The sequence below is a fragment of the Pezoporus flaviventris genome, unplaced genomic scaffold, assembly GCF_033815535.1.
Source record: "Pezoporus flaviventris isolate CSIRO_AGI_PZ_B2104156 unplaced genomic scaffold, CSIRO_AGI_Pfla_v1 ptg000001l, whole genome shotgun sequence".
Taxonomy (NCBI): Eukaryota; Metazoa; Chordata; class Aves; order Psittaciformes; family Psittacidae; genus Pezoporus; species Pezoporus flaviventris.
In genome coordinates this window covers 42,199,918-42,226,459 of record NW_026892549.1, presented here as the reverse complement: position 1 = coordinate 42,226,459, position 26,542 = coordinate 42,199,918, and the positions used below count along the sequence as shown (strand labels likewise).

The window sequence follows — 26,542 nt, the reverse complement described above, 5'->3', positions numbered from 1 at the left end:
ATGAAGTTATTGTGACAGCCAAGCCCAGATCATGAGAGAAACCCTTAACTTATGTTTAGCAGTTCAGAGGAACACTGATAAGCACGTTACTAACTTACGTATTCTGAGTATGCCTCAGCATCTATGAAAAGCCAGATGAAAGGAAAATGAGTGTTACATCTCAGGACATTCTGATGCTGGTATGCTCAAATGACTATGCCACCAGGTATGGAACCTCTAGCCTATGGAATTCAGATTGTGAAGAGGGAGCATATGGAAGACTGTGCTCTGAAATTCTGAGGGAGAACTGGTGCACTTCTGTCCTTGGTTCAGCTGTAACAGTTATTTTTCTCTTTCTTAGTAGCTGGTGCAGTGCTGTGTTTTGGCTTTAGTCCGAGGACAGTGCTGATAACACACTGATGTTCTAAGTTGTTGCTAAGTAATGCTTTCTCTGATCAAGGACTTTTCAGTTTCTCATGTTCTGCCAGTGAGTAGGGGCATGAGAAGCTGGGAGGAAGCAGAGACAGGACACCTGACCCAAAGTAGCCAAAGGGGTATTCCACACCACAGCACGTCATGCCCAGTATATAGACTGGGGGGAGTTACCCAGAAGGCCCAGTTCGCTGCTTGTGTCAGGCTGGGTATCGGTTGGCAGGTGGTGAGCAATTGTATTGTGGTGAGCAATTGTGTCGTGCATTACTTGTGTTTATTGTTGGGTTTTTTCCCTGTCTCCTTTTAGTTTTATATTCTTTCCCGTTTTTATTTCTTATTATTTTTGGTAGTAGTAATAGTTTTGTATTATACTTTAGTTATTGTACTGTTATCTTAACCCATGGGGTCTGCATTCTTTTGATTCTCCTTCTCATCCCACTGGGAGTGGGGAGAAGTAGGGGAGTGAACAAGCAGCTGTGTGGTTCTGTTACCGGCTGGGCTTAAACCATGGCAGCTTCATCTGGATCTCAGAACTGATGCCATAAAAAGCCCAGTGAAACAAGCACAGGTTGCAGCTTGCTTGTCCTAAGAGTTAGTAATGCAGAATTTGGAAATGCTTTGTACTTCCAGATATCAGACTACTGCTGCAGGTCTTACTGTGGATTTAAAGCTCTAACTTTGGGCATACAAGTCTGGACATGTGTGGAGATGCTAAAGCAATGGGACTATATCCTTCTGTGGGAAGGAAAAAGTAATTATGGTCAGGGTGGTTATTTGATCTTACTGTAGTTTTGCAGAAAGGATACGTCATCTTCAGGACCTAGCTGAAAATTTATGTGGTTGCATAATTGAATGTTAAAGCCTCCAGTACTTACCCTGTTCATTCCCTTGGTGGTTGTATTTTAATGCTCCTAACATAAAATAGCCCCATAACGAACGAATATAATTTTCAAATGAGAAGGTTGAGATATTGAACCAGTGCCTGTTACTTCATTGTCTTTTCATATAAGGTTTCCTGCTCTGATAAAATATTGAACCGTTTGTAAGTGAGCACAGCTTTTTAGCTCTTTTATGCTGCTGTGAATCTGTGAAGTGAGTGGAGTTGCTACCCAAGGATGCCGTACTTCTTGGAGAGCTAGATGTGAGAAACTGTGTCAGGTTACCTGAAACTTGAATGCTCAAGTAATTCACAGTATAATCTTGTTAAGCTGCAGTTATTGTATCTGATGCCTTATAGTTGGCATGAAAAAAATAGAAGTCTCTTCCAACATCTTGGCAGGTTCATTAGATTAGCTTATTATTCAGATTTAACATAATTTTTATAAAATACTTTGTTACATATTTACTGATTTGTTCATTAATACGCTGCAATAGTACTGTGATGAATCAATTCAGCTAATCTTATTTGCCAAAATGAATTAATGAGGTATATCTGTTAAAGCTATATTTTTGAAGGTTTTATATTCTATTTACTTTCTTAGGAAAATGTTTTGTTTAATAAGTCTGCAGGCTCTTTTTGCGTAATTAGCTCAAAATAGATGTGGAAGGAAATTTTCTTTCAGATATACTCCATTGTTTCAAAATGGAGTATATCTGAAAGAAAATTTAAATGGACTTCAGTATAGCAAAGGAAAATTATTTTATGTCTTTCAGAAGGGTATGTTAGGTGTTTTTTCATTAGTTTCACACCAATCTTTATGCATTAGTGCAATGGAAACATGTCATATACTCAACCTTTGGATCAAGTGTCAGTGATTCCTTTTCAAGTTCCAGCATCAGGTTGGCTTCACTATTTAACAAAACTGCTTGGTAAAACCTGTACAAATGTTGGCTGGTAGAAGCAAGCTGTCCTGGCCTGTTTAGTGCCACAGGAAGAGCAGCAGACAGGGATAAAGAAAATTGCTCCTTCTTACAAGATCTTGTATCAGCAAGGCAAGTTAACATAACCATGTCATTTATCTGTGTCATTTTCTGTTATGTGCTACTTAATAATGTGTCTTTGACCAACCTTTCAATACCTTGTCCTCACAATACAATTTAGTCTTCTGTGCAATTTATTTGCTGTTACCAAAAGTCAGTATTATATTACTGAAGCATACCCATGCTGGAGAATGAAGGTAGTAAAATATGGACTGTGATTTATAGTCATTATAAGTTACATCCTTTTGTTTAAGGAGCAATGGTAGTAATCGGAAGGAATGGAAATGGAATTACAGTGTGTTATGGTTCAGTGATGTAATATGCTTATATGCTTTTTACCTTGGAGCATCAGAGGATTAGTAGTTATATACCTACCACTTAAAAGCAGGAAAAAAAGATGTATCTAGCTTATAGGGTGTCCTTGGTTCAGTCGTAATGGTTATTTTTCTCCTTCTCAGTAGCTGGTGCAGTGCTGTGTTTTGGCTTTTGTCTGAGGACAGTGCTGATAATACACTGATGTTTTTAGTTGTTGCTAAGTAATGTTTACTCTGATCAAGGACTTTTCAGTCTCTCATGTTCTGCCAGTGGGGAGGAGCATGAGAAGCTGGGAGGAAGCAGAGACAGGACACCTAACCCAAAGTAGCCAAAGGGGTATTCCATACCACAGCACATCATGCCCAGTATATAGACTGGGGGGAGTTACCCAGAAGGCCCAGATAACTGCTTAATTAGTTTAGGTTGGGTTGGGTATCAGTCAGCAGGCGGTGAGCAATTGTATTGTGAGCCACTTGTATTTATTGTTGGGTTGTTTTTCCCCCTTCCCTTTTTAGTTTCATATTGTCTGCCCTTGTTATTTCCCTTATCATTAGTATTGGTAGTAGTACCAGCAGTTTTATATTATACTTTAGTTATTGGGCAGCTCTTATGTTAACCCGTGGGGTTTACATTCTTTTGATTCTCCTCCTCATCCTGCTGGGACCAGAGAGAAGAAGGGAGGTAGTGAGCAAGCAGCTGCATGATTCTGAGTTGCTGGCTTGGGCTTACAGCACAACATAGTGGTATGTGCGATTTTCTCAAATTTTTTTTTTTAGGGAAAAATCCCTGAAGTGACTGAAAATAACAGCTCCTCACAGTATGTGCTGTGGCTTACGCAAGTGTTTAATATTATGTTCCACTATATTTGTGTAGAGTTTGGAGGTGGTTGTGAAGCAGTCTTGAGTCCTACTGATTTAAATTTCTAATTTGAATTCAGAATGTAATAATTGCTTTTTACTCCGTTCTGCAATTTTGGCTAAAAAATCTTATTTAAGATTCAGTTATCACTAGAAATGTGTCTATTTTTTATTTATTTGGTACTGCATTATAATTTGCTGAAAGCAGTTTAGGCAGCAGTCACACTGTTCAGAAAGTACAAAAGAGGAATGACAGGAGGCTTTTGTTTTGTCAATTATTCTTAGGCAAACAGGGGTAATAGATTTATCTGTTGTCACAGGGTTGTTCCTTTCTACCTGACAGTTGGTTTTTCATTTACTTATTTATTTATCCATAGGTGTAGAAATTTATTAATTTCTTCTATCTTAACTTGGTGTCTTCTTCATAGTTGCATGGCACCTTACACAATTAGCTTGAGGGGTGAAAAGAATTATGTAAGTCAGCAGTTTTTCAAACTCTTGACATTTCATAAACAAGTGTTTTATGAATGTTAATCTCTATATAAAGTCAGTGCCTTGGAATCTTGGGTTGCAGAGAGCAATGTTTTTCAACATTGCACAGTCGTATTTTTTTCTTGCTGAAAAAGACATCTTTGCTATTTATTTGCTGGTTTTGTGGTGGCTGAAGGTTCATAAACTTCTTGTATGCTTTCCATTGCCACAGGTTAACATTACTTTTGGGAATAGAGGTTCCAATGTAGGGCAATAAATACTAGTATTTAATTATTTTTATCTAGTAAAAGATATATCCAGTCTCACTATAATATTCATAAATGTATTAAAGATCAGACTTTTCTTCGGTTAAAGTTTTTCTACACTGTATCTCTTACTTGTATTTAGTACTATTACAAGAAAAAATGGAACAAAACCCTATCTATATTATCAAAACTGAAATATGCAGAATTTTTTCAGTTCTTACCATTTAAAAAGTTAACCCCTCCTAGTGATTGTTAATAGTCTGTCTTTATTTTTCACTTTGTCTACTCTTTCCTGCAGATCAAGTGCAATAGTTTGCTAGTTTAATTACTGCCTTTCCAAGAGTGTTCATAGGGTCTAAAGTATGTCATTTTCATTCAGAGAGAACCTTGATGGGAAAAGGATGAAAGTGTTTGCAAACTAGCAGTATGGGTGTATTTGTGCTCCCTTAAATTCTGCAGTTATTATGAAAGAATGGCAGCTGAGAAGGCAGAAAATTCAGGATCCGAAGATCCTTTTCAAAAAATCATTACTCAAACACAGGTGAAGTAGACATATAGCCAATGGGGTATTTAAGGATGATAAAGTACAACAGCAATTGCTGCTGTTCTGGTTCTCCTGGATGATTACAGTTTTCTTCCCTCCCCCCCCCCCCCCCCAACAGTCTCAATAGCCTGTTTCCCTGGATTAGCAGTGATTTTCTAATTAAATGGAATTTCAAAGACAAATGCCACCTTCTTGATGCCAAAACTTGTCACAGAAAGGATTGCTTACCCTGGATCTCCCACTTGACAAAGCAGAGAGAAAGGTTAGCTGCTGTAAGCACTCTTTTGGCTCGGTAAACAGCAGAGTGTCCTGACTCTCACTGGCTTTGCAAATGTTAAGGTTTTTCAGCACCTATAAAATTTACTTTGATGTCTCAGATTTAAGCTACCATTCAGCAGTGGCAGTATGTTACAGTCTTGTTATCACTCTGTGGCTACTGTTATTGGACTTTGATCCATTGCCGTCTTTGTGAAAGTGCCAGTCCTACAGGTATTTGACTAGCCTAATTTATTCATTCCACACAGCTAGCCTAAAGTCATCTTGTGCACCTCAAAATAGTTTCCCAGTCACTCTTCTCCAATCTTTCTTAATGTACAGTGGTGAATCAGGGGTGTTTCTCAAAGCATGTTCATTAACCTCCCACCTCTCCCCTTCCCCTTTATTTGGAAGAAAATCAGCTTTCTCACTAATAGTTTAGGATCAGCGTGCTGTGTTCCACTGTGCTGGCATTCTCCAAAATCTTCTAGATCTTCTAGAAATCATCAGGAATGTGACTCAATATTTCTTGTTGAGCTTAGAACACAAAAGCAGCCCAGAAAAAAAAAAAAAATTTCTAGGGAACCTGTAGTATCTTCAGCAGACATTTTGTAGACTTGAGAATCTTCAGCTTCTCAAACAAGTTACAGAGGACCCTCACTGCTTGGACCTATGAACTCAAATGCATTTGGTCTTTCCTACTTCTTTGATCTCTGTTCCACCCATTTCATGTGCCTTGTCCATGATAATTTTTGTTTTGCTTTTAGTGGTCTGTTGAAGAGTGAGCAAGCTGAGACCCTCATGGAACATGTCCCCTATGTTTAGGTCTCTTTGCTAGTAACATGAGTGTCTAATTTCAATTGTTTTTAATGACTGGGAGTTTCTTTTGATACCAGGTGATGCAGATGTATCTCCCTTTCTGTGGGATTGCCATATCCAATGCCCAGCTATTTGCAGCATCAAGGAAGGAATATGACAGAAGCAGGGTAAGTAAAAAATGTATAATGGATCAGTATCAAACTCCTGTCTTTTGTTCCTTCAGATTCCAGCTATGCATTGGGTGTTTGCTAAGCAGACACTTTAACTATGTTTTATTTAAAAGAAAAAGGATTTTCAACAGATCACTGTCTTCACTGAGGTAGCAAACACAGAGTGTGGGAGGGAAATACGCTCATGGTTGTGTCTGTTGTTTCTTGATGTCAGATCCATGCTTTGTAGTGCTGAAACAATTGCATTTGTGATACAGACAGTGCAGGAGAGAGCACTGCTTTGGCAGACATTCAAGCTCTCATAGAATTCCAGAAATATCAAACCTTTGCCATCCTGAATTTGTAACATTCAATTCATGTGCAAATAATGTGACTGTATCTTTATAAAAGTAAGCAAGAAAAAACCCTGTATGTGAAGGGTTTTGACAGGGTGTGTCTGCTTAGGTACATTACTCACATTACTCATGATTGCTGATGCCATGCATGAGTTGGTATAGGAGTCTCCGAAGGAGTGAAAATAATGCTGAGCTCACATGTCATTTACTTCTCAGAAAAGTCTTTATTTTTTTTTTTTTTAGAAATAAAACTGTAATTTTGAGGGATTTTTTTATAGTTGTTGGCTTTTTGCCCCTTGTTTTTTTAATCACCTTTCCTGCAATGGCAGGAAATGGTACTTTTGCTATCATGGATCACAGCTCCAAAGCTTCAGTAGAAATACCACCAGTAGTGTTGAACCTACTCTTGCTTCAGTGAGCAGGAGAAACTACAGCAGGGTGAGTCTGTACATTGAACATTGATATTTATATAGTCAGGATATTGGTGCTTTCCATGCATGGAAACTAATGCTTTCCACTACTTTGAAAACTAGCAATAGCCCTTTCTAATGGTGTATATACTTAAGCGTCATGGAGTATCTGAGCTTGTCTTCCATCTAGGTCTGACTGCAGACCACTATGTTTTAGGAGGGAGATGTGGAGGAGAAATGGGGTGAAAAGAAAAGATTTTCTTCTGAAGGCGTTTTTCTTTGATGTTCAAACAAAATACTTGTTTGACTACATAGAGACTTAAAATTTGCTGCAGATTCCCAGACTGCAGGGAGCAATGACAGACTTTTTGAGGAGTCAGCGTTTAATCTTCAGAGTGGCCATAGTATTAGGGATATTCTCGTTATTCATTCGAAAATGGTAAATTCTGGTGGTTGGACACATCAGGAAATTGGATTAGGAATAAACTTTGTTTCTTGTTGCTGCTGCCATGTGAGGCATAACAAATATCTTTGTGTTTGACCACTGCATGGTAACGTGTACTTAATTGCATTTCTCACCTGCTGGTTGTCTTTAGCTTTGATAAAATTAGTTGGCAGGTAACATGCTATGGACAAGCTCATATTTGCCTTCCCTTTCAAACTGGATACCGGTGGTGGCAACTTCCAGTGACTGTGACCCACATTTTGTTGATAACCATTGTGTTAGGAGAGCTAAGACCACTAACGTTTATATACTTACCTATATGGATGTTCTTTAGTGTTGGCCTCTTAAACCAGAATAAAGAATAAAGCACACTTCTCTGGACCCATGGTAAGAAAGAACATGGCCTATTATTTTTAAAGCAGATTAAGTGAGAGGGGAAGCCCTTTGTTTTAAAACATATTTTACAGACGTTGTTAGTGGTAAAGATTGGATCAGAGTGCTACTGGAATATGGAAGTATTGATGTCTTTCTTTCCAGCTTTGAGCATGCAAAATGGGCCATAAATTAATAAAATCTAGTTTAAATGCATCAGCAAATTCAACACAGAAAATCAAGTAACTCAATCCATACTGTGTACTTAGAGAGTTGGATTACAGCCATTGATTATTTTTTGGACTACAGTGAAATAGTTTGAAAGATTCCCATTGTTTGCTAGGAGTTAATTTATACCCAGTTATGGCTAAGAAACACTTCCTTCTTTCTTCAGATACCCCCACCCTAATTCTGTTGCCATAATAATGAAGAATTTTATTTGAATAAAGTTTCTGATGGCTCATATTAAAATCAGTCCCAGGGATTATGCTTCCTTTGCAATGTTCCATGTATTATTAAGTCTACGACCAATACAAGATTTTTCTGTCTTTGTATGCAGGCTTTACTAGAAGTCGTGAATGACCTCTTTGAGGAACAGACTGACTTGGAGAAAATTGTCAAGAAAATCATGCATCGGGCCCAGACTCTTCTGAAGTGTGAACGATGCTCAGTATTGCTATTGGAAGATATCGAATCACCAGTAAGTATGGCTACACATTGTGCAGCAAGGCACAATGAATGGTGGATCAGCTGCTTCTAAGTCATAAAGCTGTTTCATATGTAGAGTAATGGCAAGTATTCTTCTAGCACATCATTCTTAAATGTAAGGTAAGTACAGGTTGAATCTTTATCAGCAGCTCTGTTTTGGTTTAACTCCAGTAGGCACAACCTTTGGCATTACTGAAGTATGGTAGGGTTTTCTTGCAATTGCTCTGACCACTTAACCAAGGAAAAATTCTTTTATTGAAGAGCTCTGTTATGTTGAACAGATGTTATGTAGGATATATGAAGAGCTGTGCTTCACACATCGTTTTGACATGGGTTTTCACTGGGAATTTGTAATACTGCCATTTGTATGGTACAAGAGCCTCTTTATAAATGCTTAACATTTTTTGAGTATTGTTATTAGTAGTAAAAGAAGTGACTGCCTTTATATTGGTAGTTCCCTTCAGTGTTTTCAGGCAATTCAACATGAACTAGCCTCCTTTCTACTGATTTGAAAAGTTGTTGAAGGATAAAAATGTCGCTTGTAATATCAGTCTTTTTTCTATTCAAGTACCTTTGGATTCACTGACTCTGTAATTGATTATTTGTTGCTGGGCTGTGACATGTCTAAATGATTAGCAGAGGCAGGATCATGAGTCTGTGTGCATGATAGAAAAAAAACCCAACAACATTTTCTTTCCTGGAGGAACGACATGATTCTTATTTTATTTAAACTAATAGAAATTAAGTACTTTCAGTGGAGTATACCCTAAATTACATTAGCTTTCATAAAAACAAGATCAAGGGTAGTATTTTATTTATATGTTCTCTGTCAGAGAAATGTAATGTTTCTAGCTTATTTTCTCTTTCTAGACCTACACCCCCTCCTTCCCATTTTATAATTGCAATATACGGTTCTTCTACATTCTTACAAAATGCCACTAAGTTTGCCAGTATAAAATGATTTTCATTTTTCACAGAAAAGTACATTGTGTTAGTAGCAGGCTGCGGGTGGCATTGTTCACTTCATTTTTCTGCTCTTGGTACTGTTGCTGCCTTTGGGCACTGAGGGGGTTTTTTACCAAACCACAGCCAGTGAGTTCTCATTCCTCTAGACTGAATTCTGAAATGTGGATAGCCAGGGTATTCAGATAAGCCTGAACTTTTTCTAATCATTCATAAACCTTAGGTTGATTTGGAATAGGAGAATGGCATTTTGCCACCCACTCAGTCATTTTTTACAAGTGGAAAAACAGTTATTTTCCCGATTTCCCTGAATTTTGGAGGGTTAACCTATATATCAAAATAGATCTCCACAGAGTAACTCAACGTTAAGCCATGTCTAAAATACTGTAATTTTTACATCACATGGAAAGCTTTTGTAATACAGAACCAAAGTGGAAAAAAGCGGACCCACACTCGCATCCAAAACCATGACATGTTCTGTGTCACATTAGCCTGTCTTAAAATGTTTCATTTATGTTCTGTTGGCACATAAGTTCAAGGAAAATTGGTTGCAATTAGTAGACCAAGTGAGTGTTTCTGTTTACTTTCCTATGTTAAAGAAAGTAAAGGTTGAACAAAGCTCCATAATTCATGTTCCAAAGCCCTTTAAAGAGAAGCGTTATACTGTTGCAAAAAATGGTTTCATGAAGGAATCTAAAGATATACTACTTGATTAGATACTGTTAGCAAACTGTGCACAGTGTGTATTTTGAACATGAATTCTCCACTGGGAGAATGCAGATTGAATTTTTATTCTAAGACTACTGGCTAAAAATACAGTTTAAATATAAGAACCTTGCATTACTGTTTTCTTACATATTTATTAATCTTAATAACAATTTTAAGTTACTTTTTTTGTGACAGGTGGTGAAATTTACAAAATCCTTTGAGTTGTTATCTCCAAAATGCAATGCTGATGCTGACAACAGGTTAGTGCTCATGTCTTCTATGGTAATGGATTGTTTTATTTTTCACATAGTTTTAAATTTGCTTGATCATAGTTTTATTTTTTTATGGAACTTTGGATAGATTTGATTAAAGAAGGAGTGCCTACAGTTTTTACTCAAATAAGACTCCTGTTGCTTCAAATAGAGACTTACTTGAATAAATATGCATGGTTATATTTTTATATATATGTGAGTATATAGAAGTGTGCTAACATTGTATCAGGGTCTCAAAGAGGAAACCAGTAAGTTACCAATGATTTTTTTTTTTTTAATTTTTGAACTCATGGAGGACATATTAACTATGTTTTGCACAGTTAATACTGAAGTAAAAATTGGAAAATTATTTTAGATTGTTGGTCTCTTACAAAATGCCTCATTACAGTTGTGTTGAAAGGTTTAAAGTAAAATTTTATTTCTGCTCTTGCTGTCAAGTTGGAAATCCTAAAAACCTCAGGGAATGTGTATTTCCCAGAAATTATGATGTTCTGACTAAATCTTCTTTGGGAGCCCAGTCAAAATAGAAGTAAATATTTTGTTAGTAATATCTGTATTTAAACATTGATAAAGGGATAATACTAAGTAGTAGTAGGAAGAACTTTTTGTTTATGTGGGGTTGCTGTATTAAGTCCTACAAGGTAATACAACTGGTAACAGTTCACATAAAATGTCCAACATACTAAACAAGTGGACGAACATTCAGTGCTACTGTGAGAAGGTTCCTCCCATCTTTTGGGGCCCAAACTCAGTGATTAGCATGCATGTTTTATGCAAATCAATACTGATTCTGAATTAGAATTTTCTGTTTCAAAAGGCTGCCATAATGAATAACCTGGCCTTCCATTCAACTTGCTATCTGTATCATAGCAAACTTGAAGATTATTTTGTGCTTTGCCATATTTAAGCCCTTTAAGCACCTTCTAAAAATATTTGGGGTAATTTGCCTTCTTTTGTGCTATATTTCTCCATGTCCAGCGTAATAAGAAGCTACCACTTCATTAAGGTTAATGTGCACATTGACTGGTCATAATTCTTAATGCTTTTCATGGATTGATCTTGCAGCACTACAAAAATGGACGGCATGATTTTTAAGGTGGGCAAGCTGACAGCAGTGTTCAGGGCCCTACAGAAAGATGGGTAGAATCTAGGTCTCTTCTCTGCCCTATGCATTAATTGAGAGATGGGAATGGTGAGAAAAATGGAAAAGGAAAACAAATGATAAAAATTAGGAAAGTTTAAATATGAATAAATATTATTGGGAATAACAAGTTGCTGCTTTTGACAAAGAACTTCAGAGTAGCAGTTGGTCTTTCCTAGGTCAATTAAATGGGTGAAAATACATTCCTTTTGTTCAGGACAGGAGTATGAATCAAGGGATGTGGTGGCTGTTCCTGTTTTTCTGAAACTTGATCTGTAGCCAGATTAGTCAAAACAATGTGGAGTGGTGTCAAGATAACCAAGCTGGCTCATTTCTTGTTACCATAGTTATATTAGCATGTTACCAAAAAGCAATTTGTAGTAGTCTGCTCTGCATGTAGTCAAGATTATTTTAACTTTATTCTGAGACATGAATAAATACATGTAATCTGGTAGCTAGTCTTCATAAGGTTTATAAACGTATATTTCTGTGCCTCTCAATATATTTATTGCTTTTTCTTTCATTTTTCATCCAGTCAAGAATGAAGTGGGTTTTACAAAGACCAAGGTTAGACTGACAGATATGATGTCACATTCGGATCTAGCACAGGCACAGATCGAGTTATTTTCACTACAGTGGGAAAATAAAGGTTATTTAGGATATAGAACAATGCCGCGAGCCCTTGACATTTGAGCACTTTTCTAGGGAGTTTTGCCCTTTTCATTCTGCATTCTATAGCCACAAATGATGTAAAGTCATGAGACATTTCATGTGGCAAAAAATAACAAGATGAGTTTTTTCAGCATTACACCAGTGAAGATAAATATTATTTCTTTGAAATTTTAGTGGAAATTTAAAGAGATTATAGGCATAGTTCTAGTTACAAGTTTTATCTGAAAGAGATATTGTCCAAGGACAATATAACTTTTAATGTCCCAAAATATTTTCTTATACAGTTTTAGAAGAAATAGGCTTTTCTTCTGCCCTTCCTCCATCTAGCTAATAGCAGCTCAAATGTTTAGTCCCTAAATAATACAATGAATACTCATATCTTTTTTTCTTTGCTGTTGGTTGTAAAGAAATACCTTGCAAAACCACATTGGCATTTATCTGTTCAATTTGCAATTTTCCAGCACACACCATGATCAAGTTTGTTTATCATCCATTATGGCACACTGATGCTCTTGTTTTTGCCATTTAGTTCTTGAAGTAGAGGTTTGCCAAGTCTCCTAAATTTTCTTTCCCTTTTAAGATTATACAAACGTTAGAAGCCTTGAGAGTTCAGTTCTGATGTATTCTAGATGAGTATGAACTCAAGGGAGGGTGCTGTGGGCTATGTCTTTCCTGCACAGAAGTCATTTTGGCAGTTGATGTAGCTGAGATTACAGCTGTCTAACCTCGGTAGCACTGGTTATGGTCATGAGCCAGAATGTGGGTTGTGTGGGAGAAAATATCTCTGTCAGTTGGCTTAGGACAGAGAAAGTGTTGAAATCTCTGCTACTACTGTTTCACCACCAGACTCTGGGATTATGTATGCTCAGTATTGCCCCATTTCCTGCAGTATTTTTATGCTTTGTAAGGCACCTTTGTGATCTTCTAGTCCTAGGAGGTGGAAAGGTTCATGTCACTGCTTAGAGAGGATTGAAGGTACCCATGACTTTGGCTGTACCACTTCCCTACTGTACTTTCTGCCATCTGTGCCAGGGATACTCGGGGAGACAGCAAGGCAAGCAGCTGTATAAAGGACCCTGCAGCACTGCGCAGTGCCCTTGAGCAGCAGAGTTCGCTCTCCTGCATGGTATGTGTTGCTCCTGCTAGGGTGTGGGAGATGGTGGCATGAAGCTGCCTGCATCAGTCCAGCAGGATTCGCGGCTTTCCACAGTTTGGAGAAAATTGTTGCTTTGGTGTGTTCTGCGCTGCTAAGGATGGAGAGAGCACCAGCTGGCTGTGATTTGCATCAAAATTAATCATTGATTTTTCTTCCTAGTGAAAGCTGAGTGCCTCTCTTCCAGAGTGTAGTTGTAAAGCCCTTGTTAGGAATGGAGACAACGTAGTAGAACACACTTTCAAAACTTCTTCCTGAATGATGTCTTCTTTCTTTTACTTGAATTTATTTGCTGCATAAAGTGCTTGGCACCCATAATGCAGTTCCAATTTAAAGTGTCTTATATAATAATAATATCCCCCAGATTTTTAAAGTATGAACTGGGAGCTGCGCATTTGAAATTAGATCCTTATCTGTCAAGATTTTTTTTATTTCTCAAGTATTGGTCTCCTGAGAAATTTTAAATTATAAAACTGAATTTTTTACTTAGCTCAGAAAACAGTATATTTATGTAAAGATTCTTGTCAAAGTATACATATAAGATGTATTGCAGTCACTCAAAATGTTTAGCGCAAATGAAAGTTGCTAACACTTAGATTTATTTGTGTAAATCATTATTAGTATATTTATTTATAGTCTTTTTGAGTTTTCTTTCAAATGAGCAACTTAGTTGAATTAGTCTCCAGAAAATCAGTGCAGCCAGTAAAAATCAATCCTTTCACTTTGATTGAGCCTTTCAAGCATTGTACTATGCATCCTTCTTTCATTCATGGGCATTACTTTGAAGCTTCAAACTATTCTAGTCTTCTTCATGTCTGCTCAGACTCACTTTTTTTCTAAGCAACGTTGAAAATTTCTTCTTAAACTAAGACAACACGCATTCGTTTATTCGTGCATGAATAGCTACACCTAGACAATGTCAAAAACCTGTCTGCAATAAGTCTGTGAGAATTTCCTTGATGATTGGATGAGGCTTAAAGTGAGGACTTTAATGCCTGTGTGGTTTCCTGCAGAAGCAGCAGTGGAGTGTGGTGAGTTGAGCCCATAATTCTAGAGTCTTATGCTCATTTACTGACATCTGTCTAGCCCCTCGGTAGATGTGTCAGTAGCTCAGCCAGGGAAAAAAAAGAAAGAAAAACGTCATGTACTGTGTATCTACTTGGATCCACCTGCTGCAGCACACTTACATTATTGATTTTTAAGACTTATTCGATGATCCCTTCTTCAGCCATTCAGGTCTGGCATTTCAGACCATGATCTAAAAAAATAGCATTTCCCTTGACAGGATAGCCATTGGACGTGTGAATTAAAAGTACCACAAACTATTAGACTAATTTGAAAAAATAAATTCCCAAGATTATATACTTTCAGGTAGCACTACAGAAAATATTATTTAGAACTGGTTGCTTTTTGTGAGCAGGCCTGTATCCCACAGAAGCTTGGAACATAATCCCACTCTTTGATTCACATGTAAATGCATTTCTTCATTAAAGATTGTATTTACTTTATTTGTGAGACCAATGATATTTTAACCATAAAGAATTGTGTTGAGATTTTTTGATGTACCATTTCAATAAATACTAAATTATTGCTCCACAGATAATGTTTGTTAACCATTAATAACTGTGAATGGTTCTGTTCTTCCTATGAATATGCCTATAAGACATGCTGGACTTCCAAACAACACTGACTGTATTCTTGTCTTACCTTGCCATGCCTTTTGATAGTTTCAAGGACAACGTGGAGAAATCATCGTCTTATTCTGACTGGCTAATAAATAATAGCATTGCTGAACTCGTAGCGTCCACAGGTCTCCCTGTGAACATCAGTGATGCCTATCAGGATCCTCGCTTTGATGCTGAAGTAAGAGATTTTTAGAAATCCAAATATACATCGTATTTTTAGCATTGCAACTAATATAACACCATTTTACTGTTATAGCCAAATGCCTGTGAAGTGTGAATATTTATTTTGAATTATTTGTCCAGTATGTCCTCCTGGTCTGCTGATGTTGACATGGCTATAAACAGGCCACTGAACTAGTGTATGACTTTATGCAGTTACTTAATCTGTCCAGGATTCACTTCTTTCCCTATTTATAAATGATACCTTCCTCTAACAAATGATTTGATATTCATGCAAACTGATTTTTATTGCTGAATATTCAGCTGCTGGTGTTCAGCATAAGCAGCACCATCATTGTTAGTTGTTGGGGTGACTGGAACTGTACACATACAGAGAGTAAACAGAAACGGTATCTAGAGGAACAAATGTTTGTGATTTAATTTGGCCAACTAACCTTTTAATTTGCACAAATAAAATATGCACTCTGGATTAGTTATTTCTCCAAGATGCATACCACTCCTAATAAAAGTTGTGTTTGTATCCTAAGGTTTTCATTCCAGCCTCAGTTAGGAAGGTGTAGGTACATTTAAAAGGATATATGTATACTTAACACCTAAATGAATGTCAGAGACATATGGAAGGACAAAATCTTCACTGAATTCTATCCAGTGAAATAGTATTCCTATGGGGGACTTGGCCAGCCGTTGGGCAGCACATTAATCAGTGGAGAGCCTTGGTCAGCAAGTTTGCTAAATCATATTACTCAATAAGTGCGCTTGGATGTGTTTCATATTGAGAGTTTGCTTGGGTCCGCTTTCATTCCATGTGTCATTAAAGGGTTTATCACTCAAACCAGCAGAATTTGTCAAAAGAAGAAAAACAGAGGCCTGCTGTAAAAGTGTACAAGAAAACTGTGTTGCTACTAATTTGCTTAGAATTTCAAAAAATACAATTAATGCCTGGGGTCTATTTCTTGCCAAAGAGATATGCTAAAGTAAAACACATCTGTTCCTGATACATGTGCGGTTGTATTTGTAATATATCATATCCTAATTAATTCAGCCATCTCTTATTTGCTTCACAGTCCTTTCTGAGTTAGAGGCACTGCCCAATTTATAAAGAGAAAAAGGAAAACAATACAAAGGGCAGTAATTCTTTTCTATTGGTGGGTTCCTATGAAAATTTAATTCTCAGAGTCAGTTGTGGCAATTATTTCTACAGCCAAGTGTAGTAAGAGAAACGTATTAACCCCTGTGACTTAAATAGGATCATATCTGTAGTTACTAACATACTGTTTTCTTATTCTGTTCTCTGCTTCTATAAAAAAGTCTCTTTTTTTCCCCAGAACACTAATTGTCATTTTCAAATGTTGATGCTCAGTTTTCAACTCATTCATCAATAAGTCAATGCTGAAGTATTTTCATTGAGTTCATATCTGAAGATATAAATTTGAGGCAATTTTTCTCTCATACCCATGGATTTTAGGCGGCACTCTGTGCTGATTTTAGTAATGAGTTCTGAGTATGTACAAATAAGCAGCACTCTAGTTAAAACCCGAGTTACATCTTTTTGCTAGCTGGGAGATCACAGTGATCCTATCCTGCCTCCAGTATATGAATTATTGCTGGTCTAGTACTTTTCTTCCATTATAGATTGCCTGTAGCACTGACAGTTTTAGTATGAGAACATATCCTGGTTTCCTATGAATGGGCTCCTACCACTCTCTAAGCTCTTCTGAAAAAGATGCATTATATTCTTCAAATTTTGCAGCAATGACTATAAAGAATAAAGCTGTAGAAAAAAAATCTGTGGCACGTGGAATAAATTTCTAAGTTTTATACTATATTAGGTAGAAAACAACAAATGAGGCAGAAAATACTTTTCAGAACTACAGGATCAATTAAACTTACATAGAAAATATCAAATCTTTGGTTTGACCCCATCCTTGCATAGCTTGCACTACTGCACAATTCACTACTTACTCTTGCTTTTCTTCTGAAAATGCATTTCTTGTAAACTGCTTCTTATAGCTAAATCCAATTTCATTTTGATGATTGGAAAGAGTATTTCTAAAGCTCAGTTATTCCATGGAGATTGTCACAACTCACCACTGTGAGTAATCCAGAAATTGACTGGACATTGCCTCAACTGTAGTTTGTCTTTAATTCCAAATCAGATTCAAATAGTGTAAGATTTCTGTGGCAAAGATGGCAATGTTTGTATTTTCTTTGGCAACTTTTAGAATAATCCTTATGTGTCTTGGTTAACCTAAATGTGAATGAGGTTTCAGCAGAATTTTTTTCTGGGTGAAGGCTGATCCATATTGGAAGGATATTTGTAAGTGTAAGCTTACTCCTTGACTTTTCTACTACTAGAATGTAAAAGGCTGCAGATGATACCTTCCCTAATGGGAGCTCTTGTTTCTGTGTTTCAGGCTGACCAGATTTCTGGGTTTCATATACGGTCTGTTCTGTGTGTTCCTATATGGAACAGCAGCCACCAAATAATTGGTAAGACATTCCTCACGGCACATCGTTTTTTGTGCAGATGTACATTTAATTCTGTCCTTTACTTTTATGTTCCTTTTTCTTCTTCTTCTTTCCAACCCCCCCCCCCCCCAAATATTGTTAAGAAGTTACAGTACCTAGGATGCATGCTAAGTATCCAGGAAGCGATGTTTTGATTAGGATGCCCTATGGACTTATTAAGCTTTCTCCCTGTGTCATTGCTCAGTTATATATTGTATTGAAACTTGAAGACTAATAAGATGAAACCAGAAATTGTAATATTAGTGAAAAACTTTTTTATATGCTTTGGTATTTCTCTGGGGTCTCCGTTTTTTTGTACTCAACTCAGACAACTGTTCCTACAGTCAGGTAAAGTGGACATTGCCCTCTTTAAAAATAAATGGCAGTCAAGGGAAGTCCTACCAGAGAGTGTGGCAGCTCAGAGCTGCCTGTGGCAGTGGTGTACGCTGGATCAGGACATGACAGAGTTTTATTGGTATGATGCTTCCCAGCTGTGATACACCTGAAGTTTTCCCTGCATTATTACCTGCTTTTGGCACAAGAAGGTTCGCCATTTGTAAACAACAGTGCCACATTCTTCAGTTAACTTTCCACAGTAGAATTCAAGTCAGAGCAATAGCAATTCAAACCGTCAGGGCAAGACTTACACCCCTGTGTATTGTGGCTGTCAGCAAGAGCTGATATCAGTAGTGCATTGCTGAAGGCACTCAGTGCCATGCAGGATCGGGATCTTTGAGCTTATTCAGCAAAGATGATGTAGGAATTGATTCTTTTGAGAATATGACTCATTGTTTGCTGTGAAGTATTACCTTAAAAAAGTAGAAAAAACCTGATCCCTTAACTGCTGATAGATCTTGCAGTATTTTTCTAAGGGCATAGTATAACTAAATGAAATAGAAATGTGGAATTTAATTTTAGTTCAGCTAGAGACAAGAGCTTTGGATGCTAAGTTTTAAGGATTTCTTTTTCTTTGGTTCAGTAAATTAATGGACCAGGTATGTGTTAAAAAAGGACTTCAATACACAGGTGATGCTAAACCAACTAAGATTTTAGGAATGAAAGTATTGATTCAGCAAATTATATTAGAAACTCGAAATTGCTAGGACAGCTTACATAATTGCTGTTAGCAACATGCTCAGGTTCTTTCCCGAAGAGATCATCAACATTTTGTGAAAAGTGTTGTAACTTCTGAATTTGAAATATTATACTTGGACAGTAAAGAATATCAGTTTAATAAACTGAGTCCTGGTATCAAAACAATCAGACTTTGACATGTTTATGTCTGTTTATTGATTTTGAGTATAAATACTTGCAGTGTTGCTTTTCAGTTTGAAAGATGCATTTTAAATGTTACCAATGAATAAAATATCCTGCATTGTGAATTAATGATTGAAGATTATAATTCATATGCATTCTTTCTAAAGGGGTAGCTCAAGTGTTGAACAGGCTTGATGGGAAACCCTTTGACGATGCTGACCAGCGACTGTTTGAAGTAAGAGGCATTCAATTTTGTTGCAATAACCTACTACTTTTCAGCAGAATTTGGTATTTCTAGGTAATGCTACTTCAGGCTACTCTAGGGAGGGGGGAAAGAATACGTTGTCTGCATTTGTGGTTTGACATTAATTCTCACAACTCCTCACTTAATAAGGTTACATCCTAATTAAAACAAGTTTCTTGCATCTGTTCTTTCTCATCTTGTTGAAGCCAGTGACTTACCTGAATTTTCAAGATAACCTAACCATGATTATTCCTAGTATTTCCACATGATTCCTTTTCATTATTAAGCCAACATTCATCTTTGTGTCTGTATTATAATTGAGTTATAATTGACTTTCTTTTATTTTTCTCTTTCTAATTTTAGGCTTTTGTTATTTTTTGTGGCCTGGGCATCAACAACACAATTATGTATGACCAAGTGAAGAAATCCTGGGCAAAACAGTCTGTGGCTCTTGACGTATGTGCACATCTTATTGAAACCTTTTCTTGCTCATAAGCATCACATGCAAAGGAACCTACTGCTTCTGAATTTATTGTAGTTAGCATCATTTTATATATATATCTCTCTGCATCTGAGTGTTATTAAGGTAATGCTGAAGGGAAATGTTCTCAGAGTATGCTTAGCTGTGGAACTCATGCACAGCTTGAGTAATTTTGAACATGGATTATTTCATTTGATTTTTACATTACAAGGGTGGGACAGTGATGATAGAGAAGCTAGTTTCTTATAGGAGTAAGTGTGGGAATGAATCCAAGCATTACATGTATTTTTTTGTCCATCTGTATCTGAAAATTCCTTCGAATTTGATATTTTAGGTAGCTTAGTGTTGTTTTTCTAATGCTGTAAAGTATAAGTAAAACACTCTGTGAAAGGACAAATTTGAAAATAGTGACTATTGTCATAGGGTTTCTTAGTATCAAAAGCAACATCTACTGAATCCTTATATGGATATATGTCTGACCAGAATAAAGTCCAAACAGGATGGCTGGAAGCTAAGCAAGAGCTCTGCTGTTGGCCAGGGCTAATACATAATGCAAAGTCCTGGCATTTTCCAACACATCACGTCTTTCCGGAAAATACTTCTAGAATAGCTAAATGGATGAGAAGCTTTCTCTTTTTTTTTTTTTACCTGTTGCCTTTGGTATGAATTTCTTTTCCTGTTTATGCCACCTGCTACCATTCATGAAAAATGGAAATCTGCCAGCTCCTATAGAACAAACTAAAATACAGAACATTTTTTAAGAAATATTATTTGATCTTCTATAAGCTGATTCAACAATAAAACACTATTCTTATCTACTATATTCTGTAGGCTTTAAGCATAATCATATTAAAAATAATCTTGGTGAGAACAAAGCATGGAGTTTTGAGGATAGCTTTACAAATCTACGTTAGTCCTGCTTAAACAGTAATTAAGAATGGTTTGAATGAAATTTAAGATCTTTTAGAAAAGCATTATGCAAAACTGATTAATCTTAAAAGATTCAAGACCAGGTTGGACGAGGCTTTGGGTGATATGGTTTAGTGTGAGGTGTCCCTGCCCATGGCAGGGGGGGTTGGAACATGATGATCTTGAGGTCCTTTCCAACCCTAACTGTTCTATGATTCTATGATTCCTCTGATGAATGGGTAATGTTGCTAAGATTTCAGTATTGTTTTATATTTTATATGTGATAAGAGAAGAAAATGATCCAGCTGCACCCTTTAACTGTAACTCCTTTGAATTTACACAGCACCCACCATTACAATGAAAATCGCAAAGCCAGCATTGGCCTGATTGAGATATGAATTTCTCGCTATTAAAACAAAAAGCAAACCAAACTGGATTGCTGTGAAGATGCTATAATTGTATAGTTTTATTTTGCTTTAGAGTTGGAGATATTTATCTATGTATTGGAGATCTACTCTGTAAAGCATATAGGCATGTTAAGGCTTTTTGAAGTCAATAGGACTGTTTGTGTTAGAAAACATCCTTGACTTTTTTTTATTACCCATGTATATGTATTCACTTAGGAAGAAATGTTAAAAACTTTCCTTTTTAGGACTTCTGCAAGATTCCTTATTCTTTACATACCATAGTAATGAAATACTAGAAGCCCTCATACGCACCAGATATTTGTGCAATATGACACCTTAGAATGAATATTCCTCCTGGCAAAAAAACAGGCAATGCCAGATATCGCACTCAGATACATAGTGATCAATGTTAACACAGAAATTTGTCATTTACTACTAAAATCAATGAAATACGATTTTCTTGTTTTAAAATACAGCTTGTTTCTTTGGTCAAGAAAAGACTCGTATATCTTGAATGTAGATTACAGGTTTGATATAGTCACTGTGCTTCAGTGAAGAGTAATTCTTTCTATAAATGAGCAACAACTTGTGATAATGTTTGTGTAAAGTGATTGAAGACAGAGCAAAGTACTGAACAAAAGAATGGTGTATGCTGAAGTACTGCAAAACCATTTTTCAGTAATAGAATAATAGTAGTTGTGTATTTAGGTAGGATGGCAATGAGTGGCATTTGAAATGACATTCATATTGGATGTAAAATAAATCAACTTGATATATACTGTAATAAGATTCTTATCCAGATATACAGGTACTCTTTTTCACAGAGAATTCTCAGAAGGTTGACTAATAAAGAGAAGATCAAAATGGAAATAAATGATCAGGGAAGGTTGAAAGTAGGATGCCATGTAGGCATGAAGTAGGATGGCTCAAAGCTAGGCTGAATAGTATTTTATATATTAAGGAGACAAAATTAATGAATGTTTAAAAGATTACAATAGTCAATATTAAGGAAGACTAGAGATCTAGAGGGATACAATGAATGCAGGTAAAGGAGAATCTTCACAAGAATTTTAGTATAAAATGTTATCTGTCATAGTAGAAAACATAATTTAACTAATCTTATAGATTTCTGAGAGAAGCTGCAATATGGTTGGACAGAAAAATAGATACTGTTAGAGGAAGGACATGATGTGGAGTTACAGAAAGTAAACCAAGGGACAAAACATGAATTGGTGTTTGTTATTGTTATTTATTCTTTCATAGTGCAGGAATGATTTCCTGTTACTGTAAAAGATGACACCTCTAAAATTGATATGAGTAAATATATCTTGGGACTTATTCCCACAAGGAAAGCCAAGGGCATTTGAAATAGGCTTAGGTATTTATACGAGTAACAGAGACATTCACAGATGAAAACAATTTCAAAATAAGAAATATATATCAAAGCTTTAGCACTAAGTAGATAGGATGTTTGTACGGTGAGGAGGACCTGTCCTTGCTAGGAGTGTTCTGGCTCTGTGAGCTCCCTCAAGGACAAGAGCCTCATCCCCCACACACAGTCAGACCTTGGTGGGTCCAGTTCACAGGATGGCTCTTGCACCTTTTGGGATGTTGTTCAATGTTATTATTGCCACATAGGGATATTATGTATTCCATGTAAATGTATGCATACATGCAGGTAATCAGAGGAGGTGTACAGTACTTTGTGCATTTTATTTGATGCTTTCATCTCCAAAATGGTACTGACAAGCATGTCGGGCATAACATAAAGGTGCTAATTTACATGCAGTGATGCGTCACTAGCAAAGGCATAAGGCTTTACAGTATTGAAAAAGGCATTATTTAAAGTCTGTAAATCTACTATTATTTTTACATCAAATTCTTTTTATTGTGGAACAGGAGAACAATGTAGGAATGCTTATAATATTAAATTGTTTACTGTCCATGATTCCCTATAAAATTCCCTGCAACATAAATGCCAAATGTATACCTGATAATCTGCAATTAGTTATTATATGCTGACATTCAGAACTGAATTACCATGCCCAAATATTAATTAAATTTGTTTTAAATATCCTTGATTAGACTGCAGTATGGAGCCCTATTATTTCTACTTATCAAGCTTATAAAAATTTGTTTTTATCTTTTGCTCTGGGGCAGGTGTTATCTTATCATGCAACATGTTCAAAGGCAGAAGTTGACAAATTTAAGGTAAGGATTTAAGTTTTTAGTTACTTCTGAAAATAAAACGGTAAAGTAAAATGGATGTAGATTATCTGAGAGAAAAGTTTTTGTCAAAAGCAGAGAATCATAACTAACTTTAATTTATAAAGGATGTATTATACATTAGGCTGTTAGGCAGGGAAGGTGGAAAAAGTCTTTCAAATGATAAAGAGCTGCAGTAATAGGTGCACAGCAGCAAAATACCATTGTTCCAGCACCAGCTGCTGGAACAGCACATCAGTGTGGGTTTGGTGCCCTCCTCAGCAGGACCTGCTACAGGGAAGTCATGGTGGGCGGTGAGGAAAAGACTAGAGAAAATGAGAAGAACATGCTTATAGTGTGGAAGCTGTCCTGTGTTTACTTAAAAAGCAGAGAATTCACTATTAAGATTGTGCATAGGCTTAGAAGGCTGAATGTGATGGTGAGAAATCCTCTTCTGACTTCTGTAAGCACAGGCAGAACTGTAAAGTGATGTGTGCATAATATAGCATTGCTGGGGACCAATAATGATGTGTTCACACTGAATCCTGCCTTCCCAAGGGGCAGAGAGTAGGAGGAGCAGTGACCTTGCCCTTTCACCTCTGCCAGCATTCCAGCACAGCCTTTGCTTGTCCTTTTCTGCTTGAGGAAAACTTGGTGTTGCTTTACTTGGCTATGAGGAGTAAGCGTTGAGAGCTCCTCATAACAGTTTTAGAAGCTTTTGTGGTGGGTATCAGGGTTGGTTTCTTTTATGCAAAGTACCTCAGAGACTGGGAAGGAGATCAGGGCTGTTGTGACCCCACACTGCTGGCATTCCCTGCTGTGGCTCCTTGTCACCTATCCGGCTAAAAAATAGCTGTTTGTTTATTTTGACACTTGGCTGGCTAGCTGCAACCTGATCTCCACACCATGCGGATGGTTGTGGTCCAATGGGAAAGCCTTGGGTGACTTAGCAGAGCTGATACTGTTGAGTTATGTGAGCCAAGGAAGGGCAGCTGTTACTAGTTAGTTATTAGTTGGTAGGTTATTGCCCAAACACTGGCTGTGCCTATCACCAGGTAGCAATGCAGAGTTCTAAGGGTGTAATATATTGTCTCCCTCCATTGTAGTCGTTGGTGCAGTTACTCACCCTTTTGTAAGATGAAGAGTAGGTACCTGAATTACTGCTGCAATCATACATCCTTGAAGATTATTCCAACACTGTAGCCAGCAGAAAATACTTCTGTGTGCTTAATAAGTTATATTTTATGTTGCGCAAACACCACTGAACACTGTGTGAGAGAAGGGGGAAAGAAAAGGATAAAGTGCCATATATAATTTTTTTTAAGGTTGGGGTTTGGTTTGGGTTGGGTTTGCTATTTTCTGGGTGGGTTTGGTGGTGTGTTATTGTTGCTTGGTTTGGTTTGCTGGTTTGATTGTTTGGGTTTTTTTTAGTTTACCTTAGAATAAGCACCTGTAATACAGCTTCTATGATTGTCAGGATTCAACCAATATTTTTCTACATACCAGAGGGCCATACTTCTTGGTTGCTTTCAATCATTGAAAGATAATTCTCCATCATGGTCTGTGGAGTTGAAATAAGAGCCTGCTATGTTACTCTTTGGACCTAGGTACTAGTGTGATGAGGAGCTATTCTACTTGTTTTCCCAGATGTTTCCATTAATAGATTTGTTGGTCTCCAAGTAGGGAATGTCTTCTTGTTATTCTGAAGGCTTGTAACTATCCCTTTAATGGTTAATGACAAGGTAAAAGGAAATGAAAAGCGTTTATTCATTAGTATCCCTGATAGATACAATTTTATACAGAAGATAAATGAGAAAATGAGGAATAAAACCAATCTGTGCTTAAACTAAGCTGAGAGACTTTTTAAAGAAAAATTTCCCCTTATTATCCAGTTGACTCTCTTTCAGTTCCTGACAAAATGACTGCCAGGTAGTCTGTGTTAGTGCTTTGCACAACTGGTTGTAAACAAAATAAACCCCAACAAAACCAGAGGGAGGACCAGTGTGTCTTGTGGGCCTTCGACAGAGAGCTCATCCCCAGAGAGGGCCATCCATCTGTGTGATAAAATTGCTTCTGTCTCACCCCTCTGGCAGCCAGTCTCCCTGCCGAGGTCTCCTGGGGCATCCTACCCTGAAATCACGGCTCTTTTCTCTGTTTGTTATATTGTTATATTTCGTATATATATTCGTATAACCCCTTTGTTATATTAGTGTCATCTTCTAGACTTGACTGGCTAATAAACAATTCCTCCCTCTGGGGGTGTTTGTGACTAAACCTGTCCCCTCTCCTTTTGGTAATTTATTGGCAGATGTCAGAGGAAATGTCTGTTACAATTTACCTGTTGTTCTGATTCAGTCAGAATAGTAACAGACTCACATGACAGAGACATCTAAATGAGAGTAATGCCAGTAGCTCACTACTGTCTCTTGACTGACACAGGACCTAATGGTAGTTAATGACTTTGGAGTGACAATACATTTGAGTTGATAACTTTTCAACATACTACCCCAAACATAGCGTTACTGGACCCCAGCAGCATGGGAATAATCACATATTCTTCCTTTTTTTTTTTTTTCCAAGTCATTTCCTTCTTTGTCATATTATGTCTTTAGAATATTAATATATTTCTTATCCATTCTTTTTTATTTTCCTAAGATATAAAGAGTATCCTAATGCAAAGTAAAAAATTGCAAGTGTACTTGAAGTTTACTTTTCCTCTGGCTCTTACCAGCAAATTGGTTTACTGCATTGCAGAAAGCATGGCATGACTATTTAAAGTTGATTTTTTTTACTTGAAATTTTCTCAGTAATTTCCTACTGTTATTGAGTGAGTTCACAAAAACACAAACTCAAAAATATACCTGGTATCTTTTTAAGAATTAACCATAATCACTGTGAGGAAAGCTCTGATAATCAATAATATTTATGTTCCTATTAATTCTGCTTAAGAATGTCTGAAATAAAAACCCTCACCTTAAGAAGAAACCCTTAAGAAATTAATACCTTTCTCCAGATGCTGGGACGGGAGAAAGTGCAGAGCACCAGTGGTTGTGGAGCTCAAAAAAAGGGAAGTTCACAGTATGGAGCAGTGAAACATGTGTGTATGATAATGAACCATGTCATGCAATTGGCCTATTCCCTCTCTGATTTCTACAACTGTCTAAAACCAAAGCAGCAACATAAATTCAAGTTGAACAGTGGTTTTGCACATTTTTGTAAGGGATCCCACTTCTGGTGGTACTAGGGTATAGCTTCCAGTAATAAAACTCTGAAAGCCAAATTTAAAACTACTTGTATGATTAGAAATTACTCTATTAGTGAATGATTGGAGTTTTTTTCACAGAAGAGAATCCAATTATGTGAATTACTGTAAAAGTTCATGTCGCCAGTCCTTTTCATTATTTGCATTAAAGCTTTTGGGATTCATTAACACAGGGTAGCAGGCACACATTTATCAGG

At 36.8% G+C, this 26,542-nt stretch overlaps 1 protein-coding gene across 4 annotated transcripts in view; it reads left to right on the top strand.

Moving 5' to 3' along the window:
* PDE11A (phosphodiesterase 11A) overlaps nt 1-26,542 on the top strand; it is a 142,020-nt gene that overhangs the window by 57,914 nt on the left and 57,564 nt on the right. For all 4 annotated transcript variants that reach the window (XM_061454250.1, XM_061454276.1, XM_061454260.1 and 1 more), the window contains exons 3-10: nt 5,936-6,025; nt 8,150-8,290; nt 10,165-10,229; nt 14,935-15,070; nt 17,487-17,562; nt 19,005-19,072; nt 19,445-19,537; nt 23,039-23,089. In XM_061454250.1, coding sequence (XP_061310234.1) covers nt 5,936-6,025; nt 8,150-8,290; nt 10,165-10,229; nt 14,935-15,070; nt 17,487-17,562; nt 19,005-19,072; nt 19,445-19,537; nt 23,039-23,089 — 720 coding nt within the window. The remainder of the gene's footprint in view (nt 1-5,935; nt 6,026-8,149; nt 8,291-10,164; nt 10,230-14,934; nt 15,071-17,486; nt 17,563-19,004; nt 19,073-19,444; nt 19,538-23,038; nt 23,090-26,542) is intronic.